At 42.4% G+C, this 23,529-nt stretch overlaps 1 protein-coding gene across 1 annotated transcript in view; it reads right to left on the bottom strand.

Moving 5' to 3' along the window:
- DNAH11 (dynein axonemal heavy chain 11) overlaps positions 1–23,529 on the bottom strand; it is a 323,435-nt gene that overhangs the window by 243,885 nt on the left and 56,021 nt on the right. The window contains exons 15-26 of the mRNA XM_034643547.1: positions 23,344–23,460; positions 17,630–17,767; positions 17,196–17,320; positions 16,434–16,629; positions 13,986–14,090; positions 13,443–13,835; positions 7,787–8,119; positions 7,314–7,568; positions 7,065–7,234; positions 6,592–6,814; positions 2,667–2,783; positions 2,267–2,353 (exon numbers count right to left, since the gene is read on the bottom strand). Coding sequence (XP_034499438.1) covers positions 2,267–2,353; positions 2,667–2,783; positions 6,592–6,814; positions 7,065–7,234; positions 7,314–7,568; positions 7,787–8,119; positions 13,443–13,835; positions 13,986–14,090; positions 16,434–16,629; positions 17,196–17,320; positions 17,630–17,767; positions 23,344–23,460 — 2,259 coding nt within the window. The remainder of the gene's footprint in view (positions 1–2,266; positions 2,354–2,666; positions 2,784–6,591; positions 6,815–7,064; positions 7,235–7,313; positions 7,569–7,786; positions 8,120–13,442; positions 13,836–13,985; positions 14,091–16,433; positions 16,630–17,195; positions 17,321–17,629; positions 17,768–23,343; positions 23,461–23,529) is intronic.

The following is a 23,529-nucleotide window of genomic DNA, read 5'->3' as shown; positions in this document are numbered from 1 at the left end:
ACACATCAAAGGGAGAGCGCCACCCAGGTTAGGGCTATGTTATCAGTAACTTTTAATGGACTCCTCAGTTTTATCCCCCTCCTTTCCACTACAGATTTAACCACCTAATTTTTATTTAATATTCCCCTGATCTTTTTTTTTTTTACTACATATGTATGCACTGCTAAATGCTACAATGTTAAAATTTATTTCTGAAGTTTATGTGAATAATTTAATACTCTATATTAAGACATCTCAATTCATATTTATTTTTGAGGTTTATTTATATATATTCGTGAGGCTGTGCAAAATTCATTGATTCCCTCTACTGTGTAAAAGCACTACGCCACGTGAATACATTTAACTTATTACCTTGTGTGAATACTGCAGTTAACTGTTTTCTGCTTCTGGTGGTCCTGTAGGCTCCCTGGGTAACCAGTACTCACGTTCCCAAGCATCTCCATGCCCCTGGTTTAAAGGCTGCATTTGCCCCCACAGCAGCGCAGGCTTCGATGCTTGCCTCTGCTTCCTACCCTAGATTCAGCTCCTCCGTGTTTTCCCTGCCCTAAAGGGGAGCTTCCTCTCTTTTCCGGGGAGCTCAGCAACACATTTCAAGTTGCACATCTGTGAAAGAGTTTCGGCATCTGTTTTACCGAAGTATTTTTCAAATCGTCTAGAGTACCATGCTCCCCAAAGCCAACAGCCCTTCTGGTCGCCAATTCTCCTATTACTTATACTAAATCATTCCTAAATATGTACACCTCGTTACATTAATTCAAGTGTTTTCTGTGTCTTTGGCTATGAAGAAACAAAAGCACATAATCTAAGTTTACTGAGGAATCCATTATAAAGGGGAGAGTCACCCTACCACTCCCTTTCATCGTGGAGGGGGAAAGGTCTCTGCATTGTGGAGTGAGACGTCTTGAGTACTAAGGTCTACCATACCCGCCCGGAACAAGCGTATACAAGCCTCTGCATGAATCCACTTACGTATTAAATGTGCATGCGTGTGCACACATGCACACACACACACAACTTCAAAATAAGGGTGTCCCAGCCCTACTATATTCGAAACATCCTTTGACACATTCTGTAGGTACTAAGATAAATATCTCTGACTTTTAAATACTTAACTATATGCTGTTATACTACAGCACGAAAATGGTAGCATTCAATAAATAACTGTAGTAAATGTTTACATCCAGCACATTGCTTAGTCAAGTAAAAATGTCTCCCCTTCCACAATCTGCTCAGACCACCTGCAATTTAGATAAAAGCTTTACAAACCCCACAACTCTATTAGCATATTCTAACCCACAATGAATACATTCACCGGTTTTCTACAGCCAAGGGCAAGAAAAGATCTTCTGGGACGGAAGGGTGCTTTCTGAAAGGGTGTAAAGCAGTTAAAACTCAGTTCAACCCAGAATTTGGACAGAGAGGTACAAGCTGGGCCGGCTCTAAGTTTTACGGCAGTCTAAGGAGACCAGCCTATCTCTAGTGTGGAGTAAAAATAGGATGGCAGCCTCCACGGAGATCTCAGAAAGATTCACTGCCCCTTGGACCTAAACCTTGCCGTCATTGCTCATTTCGGCTGCTAGGTTAAGAATTCCGAAAGAAACGAATGTGTTACTTTTCTAATAAACTTTTAAAACCTTTTTTTCAAGCCTCATGTGAACTAGTCACCATTTTCGGTCATTTGCCCATTATGTTCGTTTTTATAGTCAACTATAATACAGCAGTTCATTAGAAACTAGGACCGTAGGACTCCCTAATATCTGTATCCCAAGTGAACAGTCGATTATTTAAAGTCGCTAGCAAAGTATCGCAGGGCCAACAATAATAGTAGGTAAAATTCCTGATTAAAAAAAAAAATTTGGACAGCTCGAATTTCAATACTAATCTGTCACTGTGTAATCCCGCGTTACTCAATGACACATGATAGTTTCTTTATCTGAAGAGAAGCTATATCATAGGGATACTATAAGAAACAGAAGAAATAACATAAAGCAATATGCTTAAAGTTCTTGACACATTTACATGAAGTGCCTAAAAAATAGTAGTTGTTACTTTCACTAGCACTATCACTTTGATAATGATGGTGGTTTTGGGAGACATGATTTTAAGACACTATTGCGGTGAAAGGCTCTTAACCTGGTTTGTAATAGTTAATTCTCAACTGCTATAACTAACTGCCAAACTAAGGCAAAATATCTCAGTATGTCAGTGTCTAATTTGGCTTTATACAAGGGCTATCATAGCAAAAAACAACTGAGATCAGCATTACCTTATCAAGCACTGTGTACGGATTTTCTGCATTAAAACCGAGAGGAGCATAGAGTCTGAATCTCTCTCTGAACTCGGCCTGCTTCCGCTGAGGAGGGCAGAAAAAACTGAAGGTGAATCTCAAACAATGGCTTCAATTACCCTTGTAAAAAATCGTTCTCGAAAACATAAAGAAGGGGCACCTGGGTGGCTCAGTCATTAAGTGTCTGCCTTCGGCTCAGGGCATGATCCCAGAGCCCTGGGATCGAGCCCCACATCAGGCTCTTCCACTGGGAGCCTTCCTCTCCCACTCCCCCTGCCCGTGTTCCCTCTCTCCCTGGCTGTCTATCAAATAAATTAAAAAAACAAACAAACAAACAAACAAAAAATAGAACACCCATTAAACTTGGTAGCTCGCTTACCTCGAATGAAAGACACTTCTTCCTTATGAGGGTGACTTCCACGTTTTGGAGAGGTGAGACTGCATGTCTGACAGTTACTGCAATCTTTTTGGTAGTTTCCCATCTTTCAGGTAATTCCTATGAAAACAAAGGTGCAGATGGAAAAAATACTTCAGGGCCTGAATTAAATGAACTCCACAGGATTCAATTATTCCAACCTCTATACAATAACCCATGACATCTTCTCATTCTTCTAGAACAGAAGGAGTTTTTCCCCAGAAAGATGCAAGTGGCTAAAGGCTGGGAGCCAGGCTGACCCCCCCGGCACCACTGGATTAGTATTTTCCAAGCATAAATCAGGGCTGTCCTCTGGTGTAAGATTTATCTCAGAATAAAGAAAATCTTTTCCAAATAGACACCAATTTCCAAATTGTTTTGCGGTTAAGGGAATACAATTCAAGGGCTCTGGAAAGGACTTCTCTGCTGTCTAACAAGTGGAAACGGGAGCTAAGTTTAGCAATTTAGCAAGTGAAGAAAGATGCTTTGAATCTGGTGGGGCACAGAGGAAAACGTGAGTCAATCTCAGCCTGCCTTTCCCCCCAGCTTCCGAAGCTCGGTGTGTACTCTGTCTTGACGGCGAGTTCGAGCGTTTAGATCAGGTTCACTGTAACTAAGCAGGATTTCTGAAGTAAAGAGAGGCCAAGGAAAGGGAAGGTTAATTTCTACTTGATGTAGGACAAAAGCAGCAATAGTCCAGGTAGCAGCTCAACTCTGCACAGCCTGACTACAATGCAAATAGGACAACAGCAAATTATTTTCTTTGAAGAGCCGTTGTGCGTAATGCTGTTGAAAAGCGTTCCTTGTGTCCAGGCTAACAAAGCATTGTTTTTCTGGGTGATCTCCTAGGACACTGAAATTGTTTTGTCACACAAAACCACCCATAGTGAGGGGACTCTCTTGTGTAGCTCAAGTGAAAAACAAAGGTTCTAAAGACTAGTTCGTAAGCCTCGATAAATATTGGATGAATGACTGAGAAGCTACCAATTATGAAGAGTGCGCCGTGCGAAGTGTCAACTGTATCTATGTGGGGGAGGGGCCCTGGAAAGATAAAATATGTTCTTCCACTTAAATTGTTTTACAATCTCTGTCGGAGTCCATGAGAGGCACCCAAGAACTATTCTATGGGACAGAATGCTTGGAAGGCAATATTCCTGACAGGAGTTACTGACACAGACCAGAGACCAAGAGACCCAGCCTCTAAACCTCCTCGTCCTTCATCTCCTTCTTCCACCCTTCTCATCGAAACTGTGCCCCCTCATCCATGCAGTCTCACTTCGCATTTCCAGTTGATCCCACGGAACCCAACCATCCTCGGGAGTCCCTTCAGGAATAATGGCTGCAAAGGTCACATCCCTGGACTCAGGCCCCTTAACCTTTATTGACTACAGTCAACCTATTACCTGCTTCTTACTTGGGATTCCAAATAAGCTTCCACTTGATACAAACAGATTTTCCTTGAAAAGCAGAAGAGCAGATGATCCCCAAAGTCTAAATGATAAGATTCCCCCAAAGAGCTAGCATTGAATCTGTGGCTCAAAGTAAGGACCGGGTTCCAACAGGCAGAAATTAGGGCGAGATCCCTTGAGATCCTGCAAGGGAAGACGACCAATGCAGGCTGGGGGTACAAGAATACCCGTAGGACAACTAGACAGTATTCAGAAGCTAAAGGCTAGAGTGAAGGCTTCTTAACAAGGGAGGGGCTTGATAAAAATCTATACATTAAAGTTTAATCCTGCTTCAGACCGTACTGTAGAGAGGAAGTGAGGACACAGCCACTCGGACGGCCTTCTTTGCACAGAACCAAGCACAGGCAAGTATTTGGAAAATCTTATAACTGCTAACTGCTAATGATTATGAAGAAGAAACAGTAACTATCACAAACAGCTTTAATTAAAATAAAATTGGGGCACTGTTATCCTCCACGTGAAATTTGTAGTGCCTCTGAGTCTTATTTTTTCTCTTGACCAGCCTCAATTACTGACGGAGGTAGACACACAGCTAGAAGTGTGGCCTACTTTCAAAATATTAAAAAGCCTAACACTTTCAATAATTCATTAACCGTAAGTAAGGAGCCAAACCCTTAGAGTACAAATTCTAGAAGCCGTAGATAAAATCCCCAATATCCAAGACCTGTGTTATGACTGGTTTCTCTTATTTTCAGATCCAAGATCTGGCTCAAGGAATATCCAAAGCCTTCTAAAAACAAATATTTACATTGTGCCCCATACTATTCCATCTCTCACTCTTGTTATGTAGCTATATATCCACATTTCGTCTCCATGTCTAAGTGGATTTCAGTTCTAAGGACAGTTTTATAGTTAAAGAGAATTTAGTAATTCATCTGTATTAATTCTTCATAGTCTCTGTAGTCAAAAGAGAGCACCTGTAAATACACTGTAGCATTTAATCCGCACAAAACAAAACCAGAGATATAAAAGGCAGCAGCCGCTGTGAAAAGTTTGGCGTTTTCTCGGAAAGTTAAACTTAGAATCATTCCGAGACCCAACCGTTTCACTCCTGTGTTACAAAAGAAATTGAAAACTGGTACAAAAGCAAGCAAGGAAGCAACAGCCACTCAAATACTTGTGCACCCAGGCTCCTAGCAGCATTATTCACAGTCGCCAAAAGATGGCAACAAGCCAAACGTCCACATGTCCCCCAGTGGTAGATGGAATCACAATGAACCGGTGTTCAGACACAAGATGAAGGCTGCATTCACATACCACAATGTCGCTGAACCTCAAGAAGACCGTGCCAAGTGAGAGAGCCACACACAAAATACCTCAGGTTGGACCATTCCACTTACATGCGGTATCTACCACAAGTAAACCCAGAGACACGGGCAAGGAACAGTGGCCAGGCAGCAGGGAGGAGGAACGGGAAGGACAGCTCATGGGTGTGGAGGTTCTCTTCTGAGTGATGCAAATGTTTTGAGATAGAGGTGGTGATTATACAACATTACGTCCGTACTAAATGCTGCGTGCTTTGAAAGGATTACTCTTGTGGTTTGTGAACTGTGAGCTTCACCTCAACAAAGAAGTGGGAGACTGGAGACCATACCAGTTTCAGAAGTGAGAGTCTGGAGAGAGATCTTACATAAGAGGCAAGCAGATGGGATGGCCTCATAGGGTACTTGAGTTCCAGGCACCAATCACTGAACTCGAATTTAATACAAGTTTTTTTAAGTGAATGTGTCCACTACTCACACTTGTGAAGTTAAATGTAAGCCCATCCTGGAAGCTGGTGGATAATGGAAATACATCATCTATACATCTCCAACATGGGCATGGGAAGAGAAGCTCGGCTGTGAGATTTTGATTCATGGTTTCAGTTCTAACTAAAAAGACTTTGCCGGTCACTGGGCACAGAACAGCCACCAACTCTTTCTAAAGCATAGAAACAGGAGGACGACACAGAACTCCTATTTAGAAAACAGTGATTTCTCCATCAATTGGGTTTTCTTTATTCTTTATGAAAATGTCCACGATATGTTTCCGAAGACTAGGACCACTTCTCAACTGAGAGAAGCTTTCGATGAAAGAGAACAGGGGTGTGTTTCATGTCTGGAAGGAATGGTCAAGGGCAACTCCAAGGAGCAGCTCAGAGGCTGTTCGCTAAATACCTTCTAACAAGAAGGCCTCAGGCACAGAGGTTGAGATGGAATATCTTGGCATGAAACACACCTAGATTCATCTGGGCTGGACTGATGACTTGTGTGACCTTGAAAAACGTATTACATCTCTTTAAGTTTCAGATTCCTAACCTACAGAATGCCAATAGTCATCCCCAGTACAGGGTGTTAGAGGATGTCCTCAGAGAGGGCGTGTGAGGGCTGATGGAGGTGCCCAGCTGATGTTAATTACGGGTATTTTACCATGACACTGACCTCTAGCTGAACATAGACTTGCTCAGGCATCTTCTGGCCATAGTTTTCCAAGAGTGTGATGGTTTGTTTTAATGGTTCGAAGAGTTCATCCGTAGTTCTCTGTCGGCTTCTTACTGCCAGAAGATGCCCCATGATGTCAGCTAAACCATCGTGATCACCCTCACTTATATCTCTCTGGAGTCCAGCATCTGTCTCCTTTATAAATTCTTGTAGCTCATTCAGACTATCAAATACGTAGATAGATACACACACACACACGAACACACACAAACCCAAATTAAGTTCATTAAAACCTTTAGGAGTAGAAGACTTCTGATAGGTCAACAATGAAAATAAGATTCTATTTAAACATCACTATTTATCTCTGCTAAGAAACTGGCACTTTTAATGTTCTTAAAAGTTATGTCTCAACTTTAGAAAGCAGTCAGGTGTTAAAAGTTGTAATTCCAAATAGCAAAAGCAGAGAAGGCTACCTGTCTATGACAAATCTCAAAAGATGCTCCTGAAACATCCAGCTCCATTTCTTGATAATGTTGAGCAAGCTCACTTTGAAAGGCTTCATGTCCACCTTGAACCAACTATCAAACACTCTGAAGTCGTCAAACTTGCTCATCTGAACATACAAAGCTTCATAAATGTCAATCTATAATTAGAAAAAAAATGTCTTTTAACAGTTCAATCAAACATGAGTAACTGCATCAAACACCAAGGGTTTTCCTTGCCTGCTCTTTGAATTGTTCGAGAGTCGGTGGTTGTTCAGGGACTTCTTCATTCGCATGAGCATCCGTCTCCTCAGATGACCCAGCCTGGCCGTACAGGAGAAAATGCTTCAGGAACTCAGCTCGGTCATCTACCCAGAGGTAAGCATATGTGTCCAGGGTATTTCTGAAGTCCAAGACTTTGCTGATGACATCTGCCACTCTCTTCATTATCTCCTGCCTGACCTCTACCAGGCCCAACATATTCTCCATGTCACTCTAAATGCAAGGAAAAGCAAGCATTAAAACCAACCTTGCTCTGTTAATCACATGTAACGTAACATCATCCAAGGCCATTCTTCAAAGGGAGAGTAGTTGGTAAAATCAGAAACTGTGTTGTTTCTTCCCCAACATCTGCTTTCTGAGTGCTCCCCCACATCTCCACTTATTTTTCAATCATGAATATCAAAGGTCATACCCATTTTCAAAGAAAATACCTGATAATTTGCTATTTCCAGATGTGCGGCCACTCGCTCCATCTGGGCAGACATCCTACAACTGCTGCAAAGCGTTTCTTCCACCAGATCATAGAAGCCATCCCCGGCATCTCTTTCTAAAGAAGGTTTGAAAAGAATCTCAGGGGGCATTAAGAGCATCTGTGCCTGAAAAAATGGCACAGGTTTCGGGTGCTTCTCCGTGTTCATCAGAAAGAAGTCCAGGTCATGCATGATAGCTTGAAAAAAGCCTTCTACTACAATGTCGTCAATGAATTCCACATAAATCTTCCAGGTATCCAGAGAGGGGTCGGCTTTGAAGAGCTTCCTGTTTTCCTAGAAACATAAATATTATTAGAGGGGTACAAACAATAGTGGGTACAAAAATGAAAGCTTTCCACTGAAATGCTTTTTTAAAGAAGGGATTGCATCATTGGGCATGAGACAGGAACATTTAAATGGCAGGTCAGAGAGCCTTAAGCTGAACAATAAAAATCTAAGCAGGATTTTGTAACACTTAGATCATTTATAACTGACATTCAAAAGTCATCCTTTAAAGGAAAAATCATTATGAAAATTGTTGTCCTCAAATACACACAAGAGATACAGGAGTTTTTAATGCATTCTCTCTGTCCTGGACACAGGCTCCCGCTCTCGCTCTGCCCTGAATTCTCTGTGGCCCTGAGCTTTGTCTTCCAGGGCCTTATGTGTAAATGAAGTTTCCCAAACTGGTCTTTCAGAGAACACTGTCCTGGAATAGCCAAGATCCCTAAGTCAGCAAAGTGCTATGGACTCTAGGTCTTTCTTGGAGACTCACCATGCTACTATTAAAAGTCGACTTAACTTGGTTGAACCAAAACAAGCAACCAAACAACAAATACTTTGTGCAAACCACTTATAAGCAGCCTATGGAATAGCAACTCGGCTCGAGGAAAACCAGCCTGGTGAGGTCAGAGATCCCTTTGTGCTTCAACAGTATTAAGTTCTTCTAACTTGACATCTCCCACGAGTATGGGTAATGAACAGATCAGTAGGGCATGACAAGGTCAGACATGAACACGGTTTAAGGCTGCTAGCGGTTGAGCATACGGTGTGGCAGGGCTAGGGACACAGGTTTGAAAAGGTGAGGTGGGAGGCAAGGGTTGTCTCCAGAGATACCTTTCTGAGTGGTAATGGTTGCATAGTCCATACAGTCCAGAGGGCAGATGCCCAAGGCAGAAACTAGATCACAGAGAAAAGGAGACACTGGAATGAAAGCTGATGATAAGGCAGACGATACTCTGCCCTTTGTTTGATTATTTACCGCTGTGGATATAGGATCCACAATTCAAAGGTATGTGTTACGTGCAAGAACCACAACTACAGAGGCGATAAAATCGGGCCAAGATTATAAAGTTCTTCGAGGGATTTCTTGCTCTCAACAAATTTAAGGACCTTTCCTTTCAAGGGTGCTGTCTTGCCCATCCAGGTGGAACCATTCACATCTGTATATATCTGTGGTATATGTGGCCCACACCCCTGGAGCTGTGTGTTGTGCAGTAGATATCCTGGGCAGCTGTACAGAGCAGTTCTGGCTCCTTTGTAGGCACTAGAAAGGAGAAGTATAGATCTTAGAGCTAGGGAAAAAATTCCTTAAAGACCATCTTGTTCAGTTTATTCATTTCAAAGATATAAAAACAAAGACCTACAACACACCAAGCGTCACACGGTAGGAAGTTAGCACCCAAGCTAGGACTACAAGCAGGAACTTCTGACTCCCCAGGGTAGGGCTCTTCCAAACCTTATCACAGTACAGTACCTGTGACTGCCTCATTGTTTATACTTTTTCATCCCAGGATATCCAGTTTATATACTGCAGTGCCATTTATAATAATTATTTTATTTCCAACAATTTAATATAAAGAGAAAAAGGGAAGAAGAGCTTTGGGTCGCTCAGTGATGGCTCAGGTCCCTTCCAGACCCAATCTTCCATGGTTCCACCCTTCTCTATCTTAGACTCTGCCTGCAAACTATTCCTGGGATCCCCCAGCCATGCAGGGTGCAGCATAATGAAAAGGCAGAAATGACCTACCCTCTGCAATATTTCCACAGCTTTCCCTCAATGACACTCCTCAGAGGTAGTCTGAGAATCAGGCTCAAAATCACGAGCTGATGCCAAGGGGGAAAAAACAATCCCTGAGAAGATACAACTTCTAGAAACAATCATTTCATCCCTTTTTTGCAGTTGACTTCTCTCAAGTTGGAACCTCTCCTCTGTTCACATACTGAGAAGAGAGACTCCAGAGCTGCTTAGTTTTTGACTTGAGGAAACAAGAATAGAGTCCATTTATTAGTAGAAAAACTTCGACCTTATTCTCTGAGGGGACCAATTTCTTACACTAATCCTCAACATCTCCTTCTACGAAGCTCCACACCCAGCCTGTGAGGAGACTGTGTGTTCTACTCAAAATATATCCAGAATCCAACCACTCCTTGTCACCTCCATCCTCACGGCCCCGTCCGGGCACCACACGGCTGCCACGGAGCTTACTGCCACGGGAACCCACCAGGCCCTCCGCCTCCCCTGTGCGCGCCTTCCCACATGACAGCCAGCCCCTCTTCCCAAAGTTAGATCGGGTGCTCTCTCCTCTCCTCCGAGCCCTGCAGTGACTCCGCACGCAGCCCAGAGTAAAAACCGAAGTCTGCACGAAGGCCCGTGAGGCCCCTCCACCCGCTCCTCGCAGCCCGCGGGCGTCTGACTTGAGCTCCTTGTGCTCTGGACCCCGCTGCCCCCTCAGCAGCTTTACACCCAGCACCGGGCACCCTCCTCCCTGGGGCTGGTTTCCTCGGCCTGGAATATTCCTTTCCCAACGCCCGCCGCGCTGACTCTCTAACTTGACTCTCATCTTACCTCCTCCCTTTAGGCCTGTGCTGATCGAGCTGCTTAAAACCCCACCCCGGCCCGCCCCGACGCGCCTGCGCCCTGCTCTAACTTCATCTTTGTTCTACACGCTCCACCACTTCTACCCTCTCCGCCTTACGTCCGCTCTCCCGACGGCTCTCCCCTCACTGGGACGGGAGCTCCATGGAAGCAAGGCTCTTTATTCTGTTCACTCAAGTAGCTTAAGAATCTAAACGGGTACTGGGCCCATAGGAGGCTCCCCTTAAATATTTCCTAAAGAAGTGAATGATGATGGAATACTAAACCACACGATTGGTCACAGTCAATTTCAGCAGGAAAACCACAGTCCGTTGCTCATTCTCCCACTGAGTTAGCCTAGAGACAAGTGTCTTCACTTTACGCATGAGGAAATTCAGGCCTGGTTTCTGAAAGACACAAAACTAAAAACCCTAGTTTCCGACCTGCACTGGGGCAAACCCCAGGCCATAGTACTTTGTGATGGGGTGTGTGTGTGTGTGTGTGTGGTGAGGGTTGTTGGTGCCCTGCCCAAAGGAGGGTGTCATGGTCTGAGGACTGCATCGGTCTACAGAGATGATTCCATATAGCGAATATGCTCAGAAGGAAATACAGAATATGCTCTTTTGTTCCCATCCTTTTTTCCTTAAGAAGAATGAAAAGGGAACTTCCACCCATCTCCCTCACTGGAGCTGCGCCCCTGTGAGCTCCACATTCCTGCCTTCCGCCTCCTCCCTCCTGCTACTACAGATGAATTCTCCAAGTTCCTATCTACAGCCAACGTCCACATGTGTTTATGAAACCCCTTTCCTTCCAGGACTTTCCTCCAACAATTATTTCCCCTCTACTAGATCATTCCAATCAACATACCATCACTCAGAAACACCAACCAACATTAAAAATAAAATCTTCCCCATCCCTGACATGCCCCAGACACTGCAGAGTTTTCAGTTCCCACCACCTCGGAGCTCTTCAGGAGCTGAGTGGCTTTCTGGTGCCATTTCTCCCCTTCTTGTCAGCCATTCCAATCTGGCTTCCATTATATCAAGTTAGCTCTGTCACAGTCACCAACCGCTTCCATGGGGTAATATCTGGCTGCCAATCTCGGCCCTCATTTTCAGGTCCTGAATCGGGATGGGACCAAGTCAAATGCTTGCCCCTGCTTGGAATGTCTTCTTGACTTGCTTTCCAGGACAGCAGCTCTCTGGATTTTCCTTCTGCTTCACTGGCCGCCTTATCAGCATCCCTGGCCTCGGAGAGGATTCAAGGTTAGGTCTTGGACCTCTCCTCTACCTACGATTAAACCCCATATGAACCCATCGAAGTCCATGGCTTCACATATGACATACATACTCCTGACTCTCGGTTCTGTGTCACCGGCCTGGACTTCTACCCCAAATTCCAGCCTCGAGGGCAGTGCCAGTGTAATCAAAATATCCCCCTGGGCATGCATCTCTAACCAACATGGCCCACACCAAAGCCTCTCTTTTCCATTCAAAATCTGCTCTATCACAGTTCTCCCCTTATCAGTAAAGGCAAACTCCAATTTTCCTGTTGCTCAGACCAAAAAATTTGAGCTCGTCCTTGACTTGTCTCCTGACTCATCACAGCAAATCCTGTTGGCTCTACCTTCGAAATATAACCATCATGACGGCTTCTATCCCTACTTTTCTGACCCAGGCCATTATCACCTGAATTATTAAAATAATCTCCCAAAGGTCTCTCTACCTCCTACCACCTCCTTGCTCCCCTCTGCTTCACATTCAACAGGTCTAGCCTTCGAGCAGAGTCTGGCTGCTATTTCACCTCACGGCAAAAACCCAAGTTCTCAGGACGGCCTGTCAATCCCACGTACGTGTCCTCAGTCCCTTCCAAGCTTTATCAACTACTACTACTCCCCTTGCAAATCTGCTCTGGCACGCTGGCTCTCGAACCGAGCCTTGGACAGAGCAACCGTGTCCTTTCCTCGAACTTCTGTACTTTTTGCTACCTCGAACATCCTTCTCCTGATAGCCACAGGCCTCATTCTCTTCCTCTTTCAGTTCTCTGCAGAACTGCTACCTTAGTATGGGAGCGTTTCAAACCACCTCATATAAAACACACCCCGAACCAATGAATCCCTATCCTACTTGCTGTGGTTTTCACCGTTTCTCCTATGATCAGTTGACCTATTCTGTATATGTTATTTACTCTACCTTTTCAACTAGAATGTAATGTCCGAGAGACAAGGGACTTTTTGTTTGGTTGTGTCTGTTTTTCCTTTCCTGCCTTGTTTCGTTTGTTCTATTTTGTCTTCTCTGCAATCGACAACTCTAGAATAGTGCCTGTTACTGTTTTTAAAAACCCAAATACTAGTTAGAAGAAGAATGGCTACTGTCCATCCTCAGAGGTTGAGAGGCTTGCAGGAGGAGACACTGGCAAGCTGGCCCGTACCTAGAGGTATTCCACAAACCGTGCTAGCTATAAACAGCATCCAAAAGAGCACGGAGCTAGGACCAAGACAGGATCCCACCTCTAGGCTTTCTCTTTCATCCATATATCTCACATTCCAATCTCTTCCCTCAGGAATGAAAACAAGCAAGGGCTGCAGAAATCGCAGGAGAGCCATGCCAATTCCTCCAGTTTAAATGCTGAACATAACCATACATAAAGCTCCCTCAGGCCCAATCAAAGAATCCTACGTTATTAGGGTGAGGATGTCTGCTCTTTTCTCAACTAATTGAAAAGATCTTCCTGCAATTTCCAAACCTTAAAAGCCATTACCTCCACCAAGATATGTATCCTGCGGCCATCTTCTTGAATTAGCTTGTATTTTTTAGTAAACAGATCGCCCGTGTCCTCCAAAGTCAAGGCGGCCTCTCTTCTCGGCTCCCTCCTGGGAAGGAGCGTACACTCCGCCCAAGCCTTCATGGTTTGCTGGATCACCGTCACGTTGCTCTGCGTGCGCTCCACTCTGCGTGCCAGCTCAGACACGGCTGTCTGCACCCTCTCGATGTACCCCCAGCAGTCATCCTGCCACGTCAGCGACGTCGCGGCTGCCTGCAGGTGCTCCTCTAGGGCCCTCAGCTCATCCTCCACCAGGGGGTACTCCACCTCCAGGAGCGTCTGCTTCAACTTATTATATCCTTGCACAAGCAGCTCAAGATTTCCGACGTACTGAGCAAAAGGAAGTCCCAAAACAAAAAGTGCCAAATGTGTTAAAGCCGCCTCTCTCAGAGCCACTGAAGTATCACAGGTCTACACAGTCATAACGACCAATTCAAACCCTCCTGCTCAAAAAACGCCCTAATATCTACAAACACTCACCTTTAAAATAGTGTTTCTCTTTTTGAAGATGGCTAACGCTGAATCCGGTATGTCAGATTTCTTCAGCATCAAAAGGTATTTCACCTCTCTCAAAACAGCCGTGAGCTATTAAAACAAAATCAAGGATTATTATGTATTTTAAGAAGGACATTCTCTTTTAACATGTGTTAAATCCAAACACTTAAAATTTCATCCAATGATTACAATATTTTCAAATTGTCAAGGTGAAGAGGCTGTTGTTTCATACGGTTTTTAAAAGCAATTGTCGTACGTTCTTACGATACAGGAGTATAAACAACGATGTTATTTATGGCTGTGGTCCGCCGCCAGAGAAAGAATTCAGGCGAAAGACAGCAACATGTACACACTGAGCTGTGAGACAGAAGGTTGTACACGGACCTCCATCTTTTCCCAGGACTGTCTTTCTGTCCCAATGTTTGTTTTGAAAACATAAATTTGTTTCAATACAACTGACAGACGAGCACTGTGGGCGCACCATAAATTTTGTCTGTGCTGATCTGAAATTTCATGAGCAAGAAACACTAGGTAAGTGCTAAAAACTGCAGCCAACTCAACTGAAAGGCTTAGAAATGTGCAAAATGCTCATATGCCCGTAGCCACCAAGCACCTCAGGTCACTCAGGTACCGTGAGCCACGCCCACTCACGTGCAGGGGTACAACTTCCTGCCTCCTATCAGATAACCTTCCTTCCATCACTTCACAGTAACGCACAAATCGTCACCTGTCCAACACCCACTTCCATGAGCTAACTTTCAGTCTTTGCCAAGGCGAAGTGTCATATTTACTGCAGTATTTATGTATTATTTAGCCATTTAAAAATGTATAAAATGCTGTTTTTTCCTAGGTTCCTATTTTTCTAATGCACCGCTGACAGCTTTTAAGTACAAGAGCCCTAACCCCCATTTTCCCCCTAAGCGCTGTAGTTTTTATCGTGCGATCTTTCATAACATAGTGATTTTTAGGAATGTGTAGGTCATGTTGTAGCAGAAGTGACTATACCTCTAAATCACAGATTGTGAGGAGAAGACTGCGTAACGTGTTTAGAAGGTAAACCAGTTGACTTCCTTGGACTGTCATACCACAGATAAATTAGTACCGTACTTTTTGTGTTTTTAGAATCCCTTCAGGAAAAAAATCACAGGAATTATCCCTGAAACATCTCAGGAATTCAGTTTAAGTTGATTTTACGAAATCAGAGGTAGAAGGCATCGTAAGTTCTTTCAATCATATATTTATATGTCTGTGTGCTAAGTTTTGTAAACATAATTAAATGATGATATTCTTTGTACTATCTTAGGATAACAGATGAGAATTTGGGTGCAGATTATGACAAACAGATCCAGGGAGGCTAACTTTCTCACTTCCTATCTAGACACATATTCGAACTAACATGAAAGACACAGGGCAATCGCTAAAAAAAGGCATATAATCTTCACTATCTAAAAAATTAACCAAATGTTTACTAATAGTTTTTGTAATGGCAACTTACAAATAGATATTTTCATATGTTTGCCCTTTCCTGTAAAGCACGTTCTTTTATGTAAATAGAGAAGTAAGTTAATTTTGTGCCTCCTTACCAAAACTCTCAGAGTTGGAGACAGGTTAAAATATATATATGTACCTACATATATATCATTTATCAGATACATGCACATAGGGAACACTATAAATATATTCATACAGACACATATATAATTGCTATTAAAGTTCCTATACTTTCATTATTACATAACATGTAATGAAATTTTGAGAAAATATAAACTTATACAGAGAATTTATGAAATTTCTCTGTTAGGTTATCATAGGATAAAGATGATATATTCAATAAAGGTAATTTTCATCCTAGATATATTTAACTCTTCCTACTATTTGGGGCATTTACATGCTGTTTTACATTTTTCAGAAAACTGTTTTATAAAAATTACCAATTTAACATATTACAATTTATTGTCCCTTTGAAGAATATTCTCATTCCATACATTTTTGTGGACTCCCCAAATCTCACATGATAAAATTTTAATTAACTAAAAACACTGGTATATGCTACAAATATAATTCAAGCCAGAAATCTCTTATAAAAGACTAATGATTATATTCAATTGAGCTAACGTTCATCAAGCATTACCAAGGGCCCAACACTATGCTAGGAACACAGAACACAAAGATAAAATGAAATGCGCCCTCCTCTCAGCTCATTATCCAGTAAAGGTAGAAGTGGTAAATAATGAGGCAAAAAAAAAAAAAGTAATTAGTATAGCATTTGGGAAACAAATCTCTAAAACAAAGGGCTATTAGAAGTTGTTTTCAGCTACAATCCTCATAGGACTGACATTCTCCCAAAATTAAATATAAATGACTGGGAGTATCAGGAATATACTTTAATAAAAATGGCATCTATAAAACAACTTAAAAACACCAAACCCCTACCTTTGGGTCAAAGTTGACACTGAGAAGTCCATTTATGGCGTTGAATTTAATCAAGGGTTGATTCAAATTGAATTCACAGATTTCATCCACGTTACTTTTCCATTCATTATAGATATGATTTTCAAATTGGTCTAGCAGGGCAGTCATTTCAATATACTTCTGGTAAACTAGGGCATCATCAGGACTTTCCAAGAATCTGTAGGAATAGGATTTTTCTATTTTCCTACATAATAGATTTCAGCTTAACTACTTTACAAGGAAATATACAATAGAAAGTATAAAAAAACGCACAATAAAAAAGAGGAACAGAAATAAGGAAGGCCAAATAATGCTTCCGAATGGCCTTTGCCTTAAAAGATAGCATTATGAAATGAATGGCACTCCAGAGAGTTCCACTCAATGTCAATAGCAGAAAGTTACCAATTCCTACAAAGATGAAGAAGGTACAGCAATCTGCAAAATAAAAGGAGTGCTAGTTACTGAAGAAAGGGACTCAAAACTACCAACATACTATGGGTGCAAAGGAAAAGTGAGAAGAAAACATGTAAGGACCTACGACAGGGAAACACATGGAAGTCTGAAGAGTCCCAGTGAATGTATTCTAAAACCACAGGGATGAAGCCTTCTCAATGAACTCAGCCAAGGAAAAGAGTTAAATAGGGCAACGACTCCCCAAGTGCTAAATGAACAGGGCACTGCCCTCTATAAAACTTGCCTGTCTCATTAGGATAATTTTGCCATGAAATAAGCCTAATAACTTACAAATACCGGAGAGACGCAAAGTTGAACCGAAATGTCTGAAGTCGTTCAAAGACCTCTTTAGCCCATTTGATGTTGCCTGCGGTAAATGGCATATTCCTGTGAAGAACTACATTTCCACGTTCAATCTGCAGGATTGTATTTTGGCAAAGAGGAAGGAAGGGGATGTTTAATCAGGGTGCATTCCAACCTTGAAAGCACTTGTTCATTTCAGTGGTTTCACAGTTCACAAAGACATGACGTGTACATGTTAAGTAACCTGGTTAGTAGAGTTATGGTCCTAAAACAGGCTCTTCATCTGCATAAGGAAACCAATTAAATCGAGGCATAAAAGGTTTATTGTCCCTATCTTAGGTATCATTAAATAAAGTTCTAGTTGATGGCCATTACCCACAAAAACGATGCTGGGGATGTGCTCGAGTTCACCCCCTACTTACGTGTTCCATGTGCTCGTTATACAACTGCTTACACATATCCAGCTCTGAGTTAAACATGTGCAGTAGTGTGCTGTAATGTGGGCTGAAAATTTCCATGACAACTGGTTTCTCTAGAAAATTCCCAAATATGGTCAACAGCTGTAAAAATCGAAGTTAAAAGGTTAAGAACTGTGGATTTTTAATACAGATACTCCGTTATTTTCCCCCATTAAACCTCCTACGTGACTTGAGTTAAAGCAAAATCTAGAACCCTACAAGAATCCTGAAATAGCTCCAAATCCAAGACAAGTTTCCAATAAAACAAATACTAAATGTAATCTCCCTTCCTCAGCAGAAAATGAGAGGAGTCAGAAATTAACTACTATCTGTCAGCAATCCCTGCTCACAGATAACACTAATTCTTCCTGCTGGGTGCCAGGAAATGTTTGAGAAGATGCTTTGCAGATATAAAATCAGAAGCAAAATGCCGTCTTCCTTTGTTCTCTTCTCCTACACATGTACTCTTTCCATGTAGAATATCCATGTTGAGGACCTCCAGGTCACACCACTAATAATTACACCGAATCGATCAGTTACTGTGGCTGTCCTGTCCGTGGCAGCCCACCTTCCACGCCACATACCCAGCCACCCCAACACCATGGCCTGGGGTAGCAGTGGTGACCTGTTGCAAGGACAACCACTTCACAGGCTGACAGTTCCTTTGACAGGAATGTCCTACCCTCAAACTGATGCCTTGAACTAATGACATTCTCTCCTCCTCAGGAAGAGAACCAGGGCATGGCAGGCTGAACCTATGGTAGCAAAATTATGAGTGAGCAAGAACTATCAGCAAGCAGAGGAAGCCAATGAGTAGGGAGACCAAAAAACAAACAAACAAACAAAATGAAACACATGGACTGAAAAAGGAACACATTATGCGAGGAGAAAAGTAAAGGTCCTGAAACTCTCCTGAGTCCATGCCCCCCACCCGGATCCAAACTCACCTTCCCCAGCAGCTTCCACAAACCCAGCCACCTGCACAGCCGAACCTTGGAACCCATTAGCTTCCCGCCTTACTTTCTGCCCCGTGGGGATCCTGTGTGCCAGCGTAAGGCAGCCTTCTTTGCAAGCACAATAATGTGATTAAAATGCTTATTTCTGTATAAGCAGTGTTCATAGATAGCTGACAAGGTGCCAGTTTCTATATTTTAATGGCCTTAAATTGCTGTTACAGGTTTCAGGTAAGAGAGGGAGGGAGGAACGTCTCCAGATTGACACGGCCAGTGGCAGAGTTGGCAGTTGACCCCGGGCAGTCCGGCACCGGGCTCTCTGCAGCAATGTGCCACTGGAAATTATTTTACTTGCTGTGTGTGGCCTTCATACAGTGTTAGTTATTAGGCCTGGTATATAGAGATTTCTTTAAAAAAAGATACCTCTTCGTGCACCTGCATGGCTCCATCGTCCTGAGCTTTTGGCTCAGGTCATGATTCTGGGTTCCTGGGATCAAGCCCCACATCCCGCTTCTCCCTCTCCCTCTGCCTGCCCCTCCCCCTGCCTGTGCTCTCTCAAGCACACACTCTCTCTCAAATAAACAAAACCTTTAAAAAAGAAAAAATTATAACTCCTCAAAGTCAAATATCATCAAGATGGCAGAAAACCATACACCACGGTCTATGCCTCGTTAGCCACATGGCCAAAAAGAAACTTTTGTTACTCCTCTTAGGGAAATCATAGGAGTTCCTCAAAATTTGTGTTCTTTAAACATCAGCCGTTGCCAAGGATGTGGAGAAAAAAGGAACCCTCGTGCACTGCTGGTGGGAATGCAAGCTGGTGCAGCCACTGTGGAAAACACTACGGAGGTTCGTCACGAGATTAAGGGTAGACCTACCGTACGATCCAGTAATTGCACTACTGGGTATTTACCCAAAGAATATGAAAACACTAATTTGAAAATACATGCACCCCCCACATTTACTGTAGTATTATTTACAATAGCCAAATATGGAAGGAGCCCATCAAGAGATGAAGGGATAATGAAGTGGTGTATGTATACTCAATGGAATATTTCTCAGCCCTAAAAAAGAATAGTCTTGCTGTTTGCTACATGGATGGCTCTAGAGCATATAATGCTGAGAGAAACAAATCATGCAGAGAAAGAAAAGTATCATACAATTTCACTCACATGTGGAATTTAAGAAACAAGCAAAGGAAAAAAGAGAAACAAAAAAACAGTCTCTTAACTATAGAGAACTGATGGTTACCAGAGGGGAGGTGGGTGGGGGGATGGGTGAAACAGGTGACGGGGATCAGAGAGGTACACTTACGATGAGCACTGAGTAATGTGCAGAACTGTGGACTCACTATACCATACACCTGAAACTAACGTGACACTGTATATGCATTATACGGGAATTTAAGTAAAAAATTGTTTTCTTTAAAAACAGCTTCACCGTTAACATTCTCTAAATATTTACATAAACTAAATTCATTGGAAAAAAAACACAATGAAAAAAATGTACAAAGTAAAGTGTAAATCAAACCATATCTTAGAGATCAGTTCAGACACATTTGTCATCACCTCCCCCCAGGGAATATCAATTATAACCAGTAGAGAAACTGCTAAATATTTTAAAACCTGCTTGGTTAGCTGCTCCCAAGGAAAATGCTTATTAACTTTCTTCTTTCAACCACTCTTTTGTTGACTTTGGGTTTCCTGTTAACAATCAAAAGCAAACAGTGACTCACAGATTTAACGGTGCAATCCACCAACACCAGGGAAATATATTCACTTCGCAACGTGTTCTCTTCAAACACTTAATGTCCTGACCATGACTGAAATACCAGAAGTTCCCCAGCTGCATCTCATCTCGCCTGCCTGATAGGCTGAGTGGGACTTGATGCCAAGTACAAAAGAGAAAAGACACAGAAAAAATCTTCTTTTGGGGAGGCTGTAAAGCCAGAAAATGGTAGTAAGGAGAGCCTTAAACCTTTTAGGTAGTACACATTGTCATAATTTTTCAGCATCACACAGAAAAACTACCCTCTAGGAAGAGAACGAGGGTCCTATGGACCTATTTTGTGAAGAGTATGGACGTCTTCCTTCATATCAACCTCCAAAGATTAAAAATGGACTCCTACCACAGGCTTTTTCCCCTGACCGTCCCATTTGAGATTTGTACAGCCTACCTTTTCTTCGACTCCTCAGTTTCACCCCATAACATGGCTTTTCATAATGCTTTTGCCACTCCTCAAGTAATACCTATTTATGTTTTTCCTGGGTTTGCCTCTTTCCAAGACATCTTAAATCTGTTGCTACCTGAACCACCTTACACTTCACAATTTTACAGCTTTCAATTTTACTGCCCGAAGACTTTTCTGGATACTTCATCCTAGACATCAGTCTCGCTTCATGTAGACACACTGTAAATTTTAGCAAAACATCCATTAGTGTTCTGCTTTGTTTTTTATCGAGTGCCAGCATTGTAGGCTTTGAACTACAGTTTCATATTCCAGTAGAATAGTGTTTGGTCCCAGGGCCCTTCCTGGTCATGTCTTTGCCGAGAGCAGGCATGAATCATGGTCTCCAGAGAACCATCTGCAAATATTTATTCCCTGGGACCCAATGGCACGTGGTCAGAGTTCATCATCCTGTACCTATGGTAGAAATCATTTTTTCATCCATGTGCCATCCTGTCATTTTTTTCTTCTGCCACGACTTTTCCTGCAGTTTAAACCTCATCCGTGAGTCATTCCAGTACTCTGACTACCAGCCCATCCCCCCAACCTCAAGCAGTTATTAGATGTCTGCTTTATAAGACACTGAAGAAGGGGATCTAAATAGAACACAAACTGTGAGATGACGCCCCACCCCTGCAGAGCTACTGGGCAGGGGCCCATGCTGTATTTTTCCACAGACAAGATACAAATAGGTGCAAAGTTAAAGACAAAAAACATGACTAAAAGGTAAAGTTGTTTAGAAAAACTAAGTGGCATGTACTAGAACAGAATCCCTATCAATAGCTGTGCTATGGGAAGGAGAGAGACTTGAATTAGAAAAAGTAGGCGCCTCTGTAAAGGGGAGCAGTCTACATTCTTTCCTCCCATTATTTATAAAAGCATGAAAGCAAAGTAGGTCCAGTAACAGAGAGTATGATATACTATGGAGCCATTACAAAATAGTGAATTCTGCTATAAAAGCAAGAAAATGTTTATGATTCAATTCTAAGTGAAAAAGGTTACCAAAGAGGGTCAAGCCTCTGATGTCACTCTCGTCAAAGGGATACATATACACATATGTAGCCAAAGAAAAAGTAATTTCTGAGATGGGATCACAAGCAGCTTAATTTTACAATAATAAGCTATATATTTTGTTTTGGCCAATGGCATCTCAGTTTCACCTACCAGCTCTTACAAAACAAAGAACTATTTGATCCTTATGAATTTTTTTGTAGGCTCCATGGCCAGTGTGGAGCCCAATGTGGGGCATGAACTCACAACCCTGTGGTCAAGACCTGACCTGACATCAAGAATTGGACATGTCACTGACTGAACCACCCAGGCCCTGATCCTTGCAAATTCTCTGTGTTAAAATGCTTGACTGGGGCCAGAAGACCCTTTTACCTTCACCACCACCTGAGCAATCAGGTGAATTTGAAGGTCAAAATCAAACAGCATCCCATATAAAGTCTGGGTCCCTTCTATTGTCTTGTACCGCCATTTTCAATGAATTGTGCCCATGATCCCCTAGAGGTGTTTCTTCAGAAACAGAAGCCTCTATTCTTCTTTTGGGATGTCATCTGATTTTACAACTTACTTGCAGTTCTTTTCTTTGACAACCAAGTTTCACGTGGTGTCCCTCTTCCCCACATCCTAAGTCATCCATTTGGGAGGGCTAAGAAGATGTGCTTATTTTATGCAGCTTGGAATACAAAAATACCAAACTGCATTTCTTTAATTCTCTGTCCAACGTTTCTTCATGTCTTTACATCTCAAAGTGGACTCTTACATCATCGGTGGAATCATTTTTTTGGCAGCACTCTATTTTTTTTTTTTAAAGATTTTATTTATTTATTTGACAGAGATAGAGACAGCCAGCGAGAGAGGGAACACAAACAGGGGGGAGTGGAAGAGGAAGAAGCAGGCTCATAGCAGAAGAGCCTGATGTGGGTCGATCCCATAATGCCAGGATCACGCCCTGAGCCGAAGGCAGACGCTTAACCACTGTGCCACCCAGGCGCCCCTGGGCAGCACTCTATTTATATACAAAATAATGGTGAGTCTGATCACCAACGGTCTTATGCCTGATGGAATGTATCAGAGACCAATTGCTCTTTGCTTCCGTCACAGTAACGAAGTGGGCAGGTGAACCCAACATATGTAAATAACGGCAGAGAGAAAATCTTGCATTAACAGGTATTTTTCACTTTTCACGGTGGCTTAATTTTGAATCAGGATTTCAGAGGCTATGCCAAACTTGCTCTCAAGGTAACAAGAGCTAAAACACTGAATTTGAGATAAGATCAATAGTCCAAAGTCCTAAAATTGACCTTGTTCCAAATAAACATCACTCATTCATGTGTTATGTAAAATTTAATTCAGTGAGGTGAATATAAACAGAATGTGACTAGTTAATCATTTACCTGGGTCAGAAAGGAAGGTATCCACTCCTTTCACCTCCCAGCCAAAATTATTCATTAGTAAAGTATTTTTTTAATGATAGCTTCTTCAGAACTAACCTTAAATGCAGCTTCTAAACCGTTGCAGTTAAAGAAACCTTCGCAAAGAATCGTTCCAAGCCTTCTGTCAAAGTCCAAAGTTTTGGTCTTAAACACAACATAATCACTTTCAAATTCCTGTAAGATTCAAAGTGAAATAGTTTACTCGAAAGTGTCCAACGGTGAAAATAGCCATCGCAGAGGCAT

This window comes from Ailuropoda melanoleuca, chromosome 1 (assembly GCF_002007445.2).
Source record: "Ailuropoda melanoleuca isolate Jingjing chromosome 1, ASM200744v2, whole genome shotgun sequence".
Classification (NCBI taxonomy): domain Eukaryota; kingdom Metazoa; phylum Chordata; class Mammalia; order Carnivora; family Ursidae; genus Ailuropoda; species Ailuropoda melanoleuca.
Note: the sequence above shows the minus strand (reverse complement) of the source record. Positions and strands in the feature narration are given on the sequence as shown.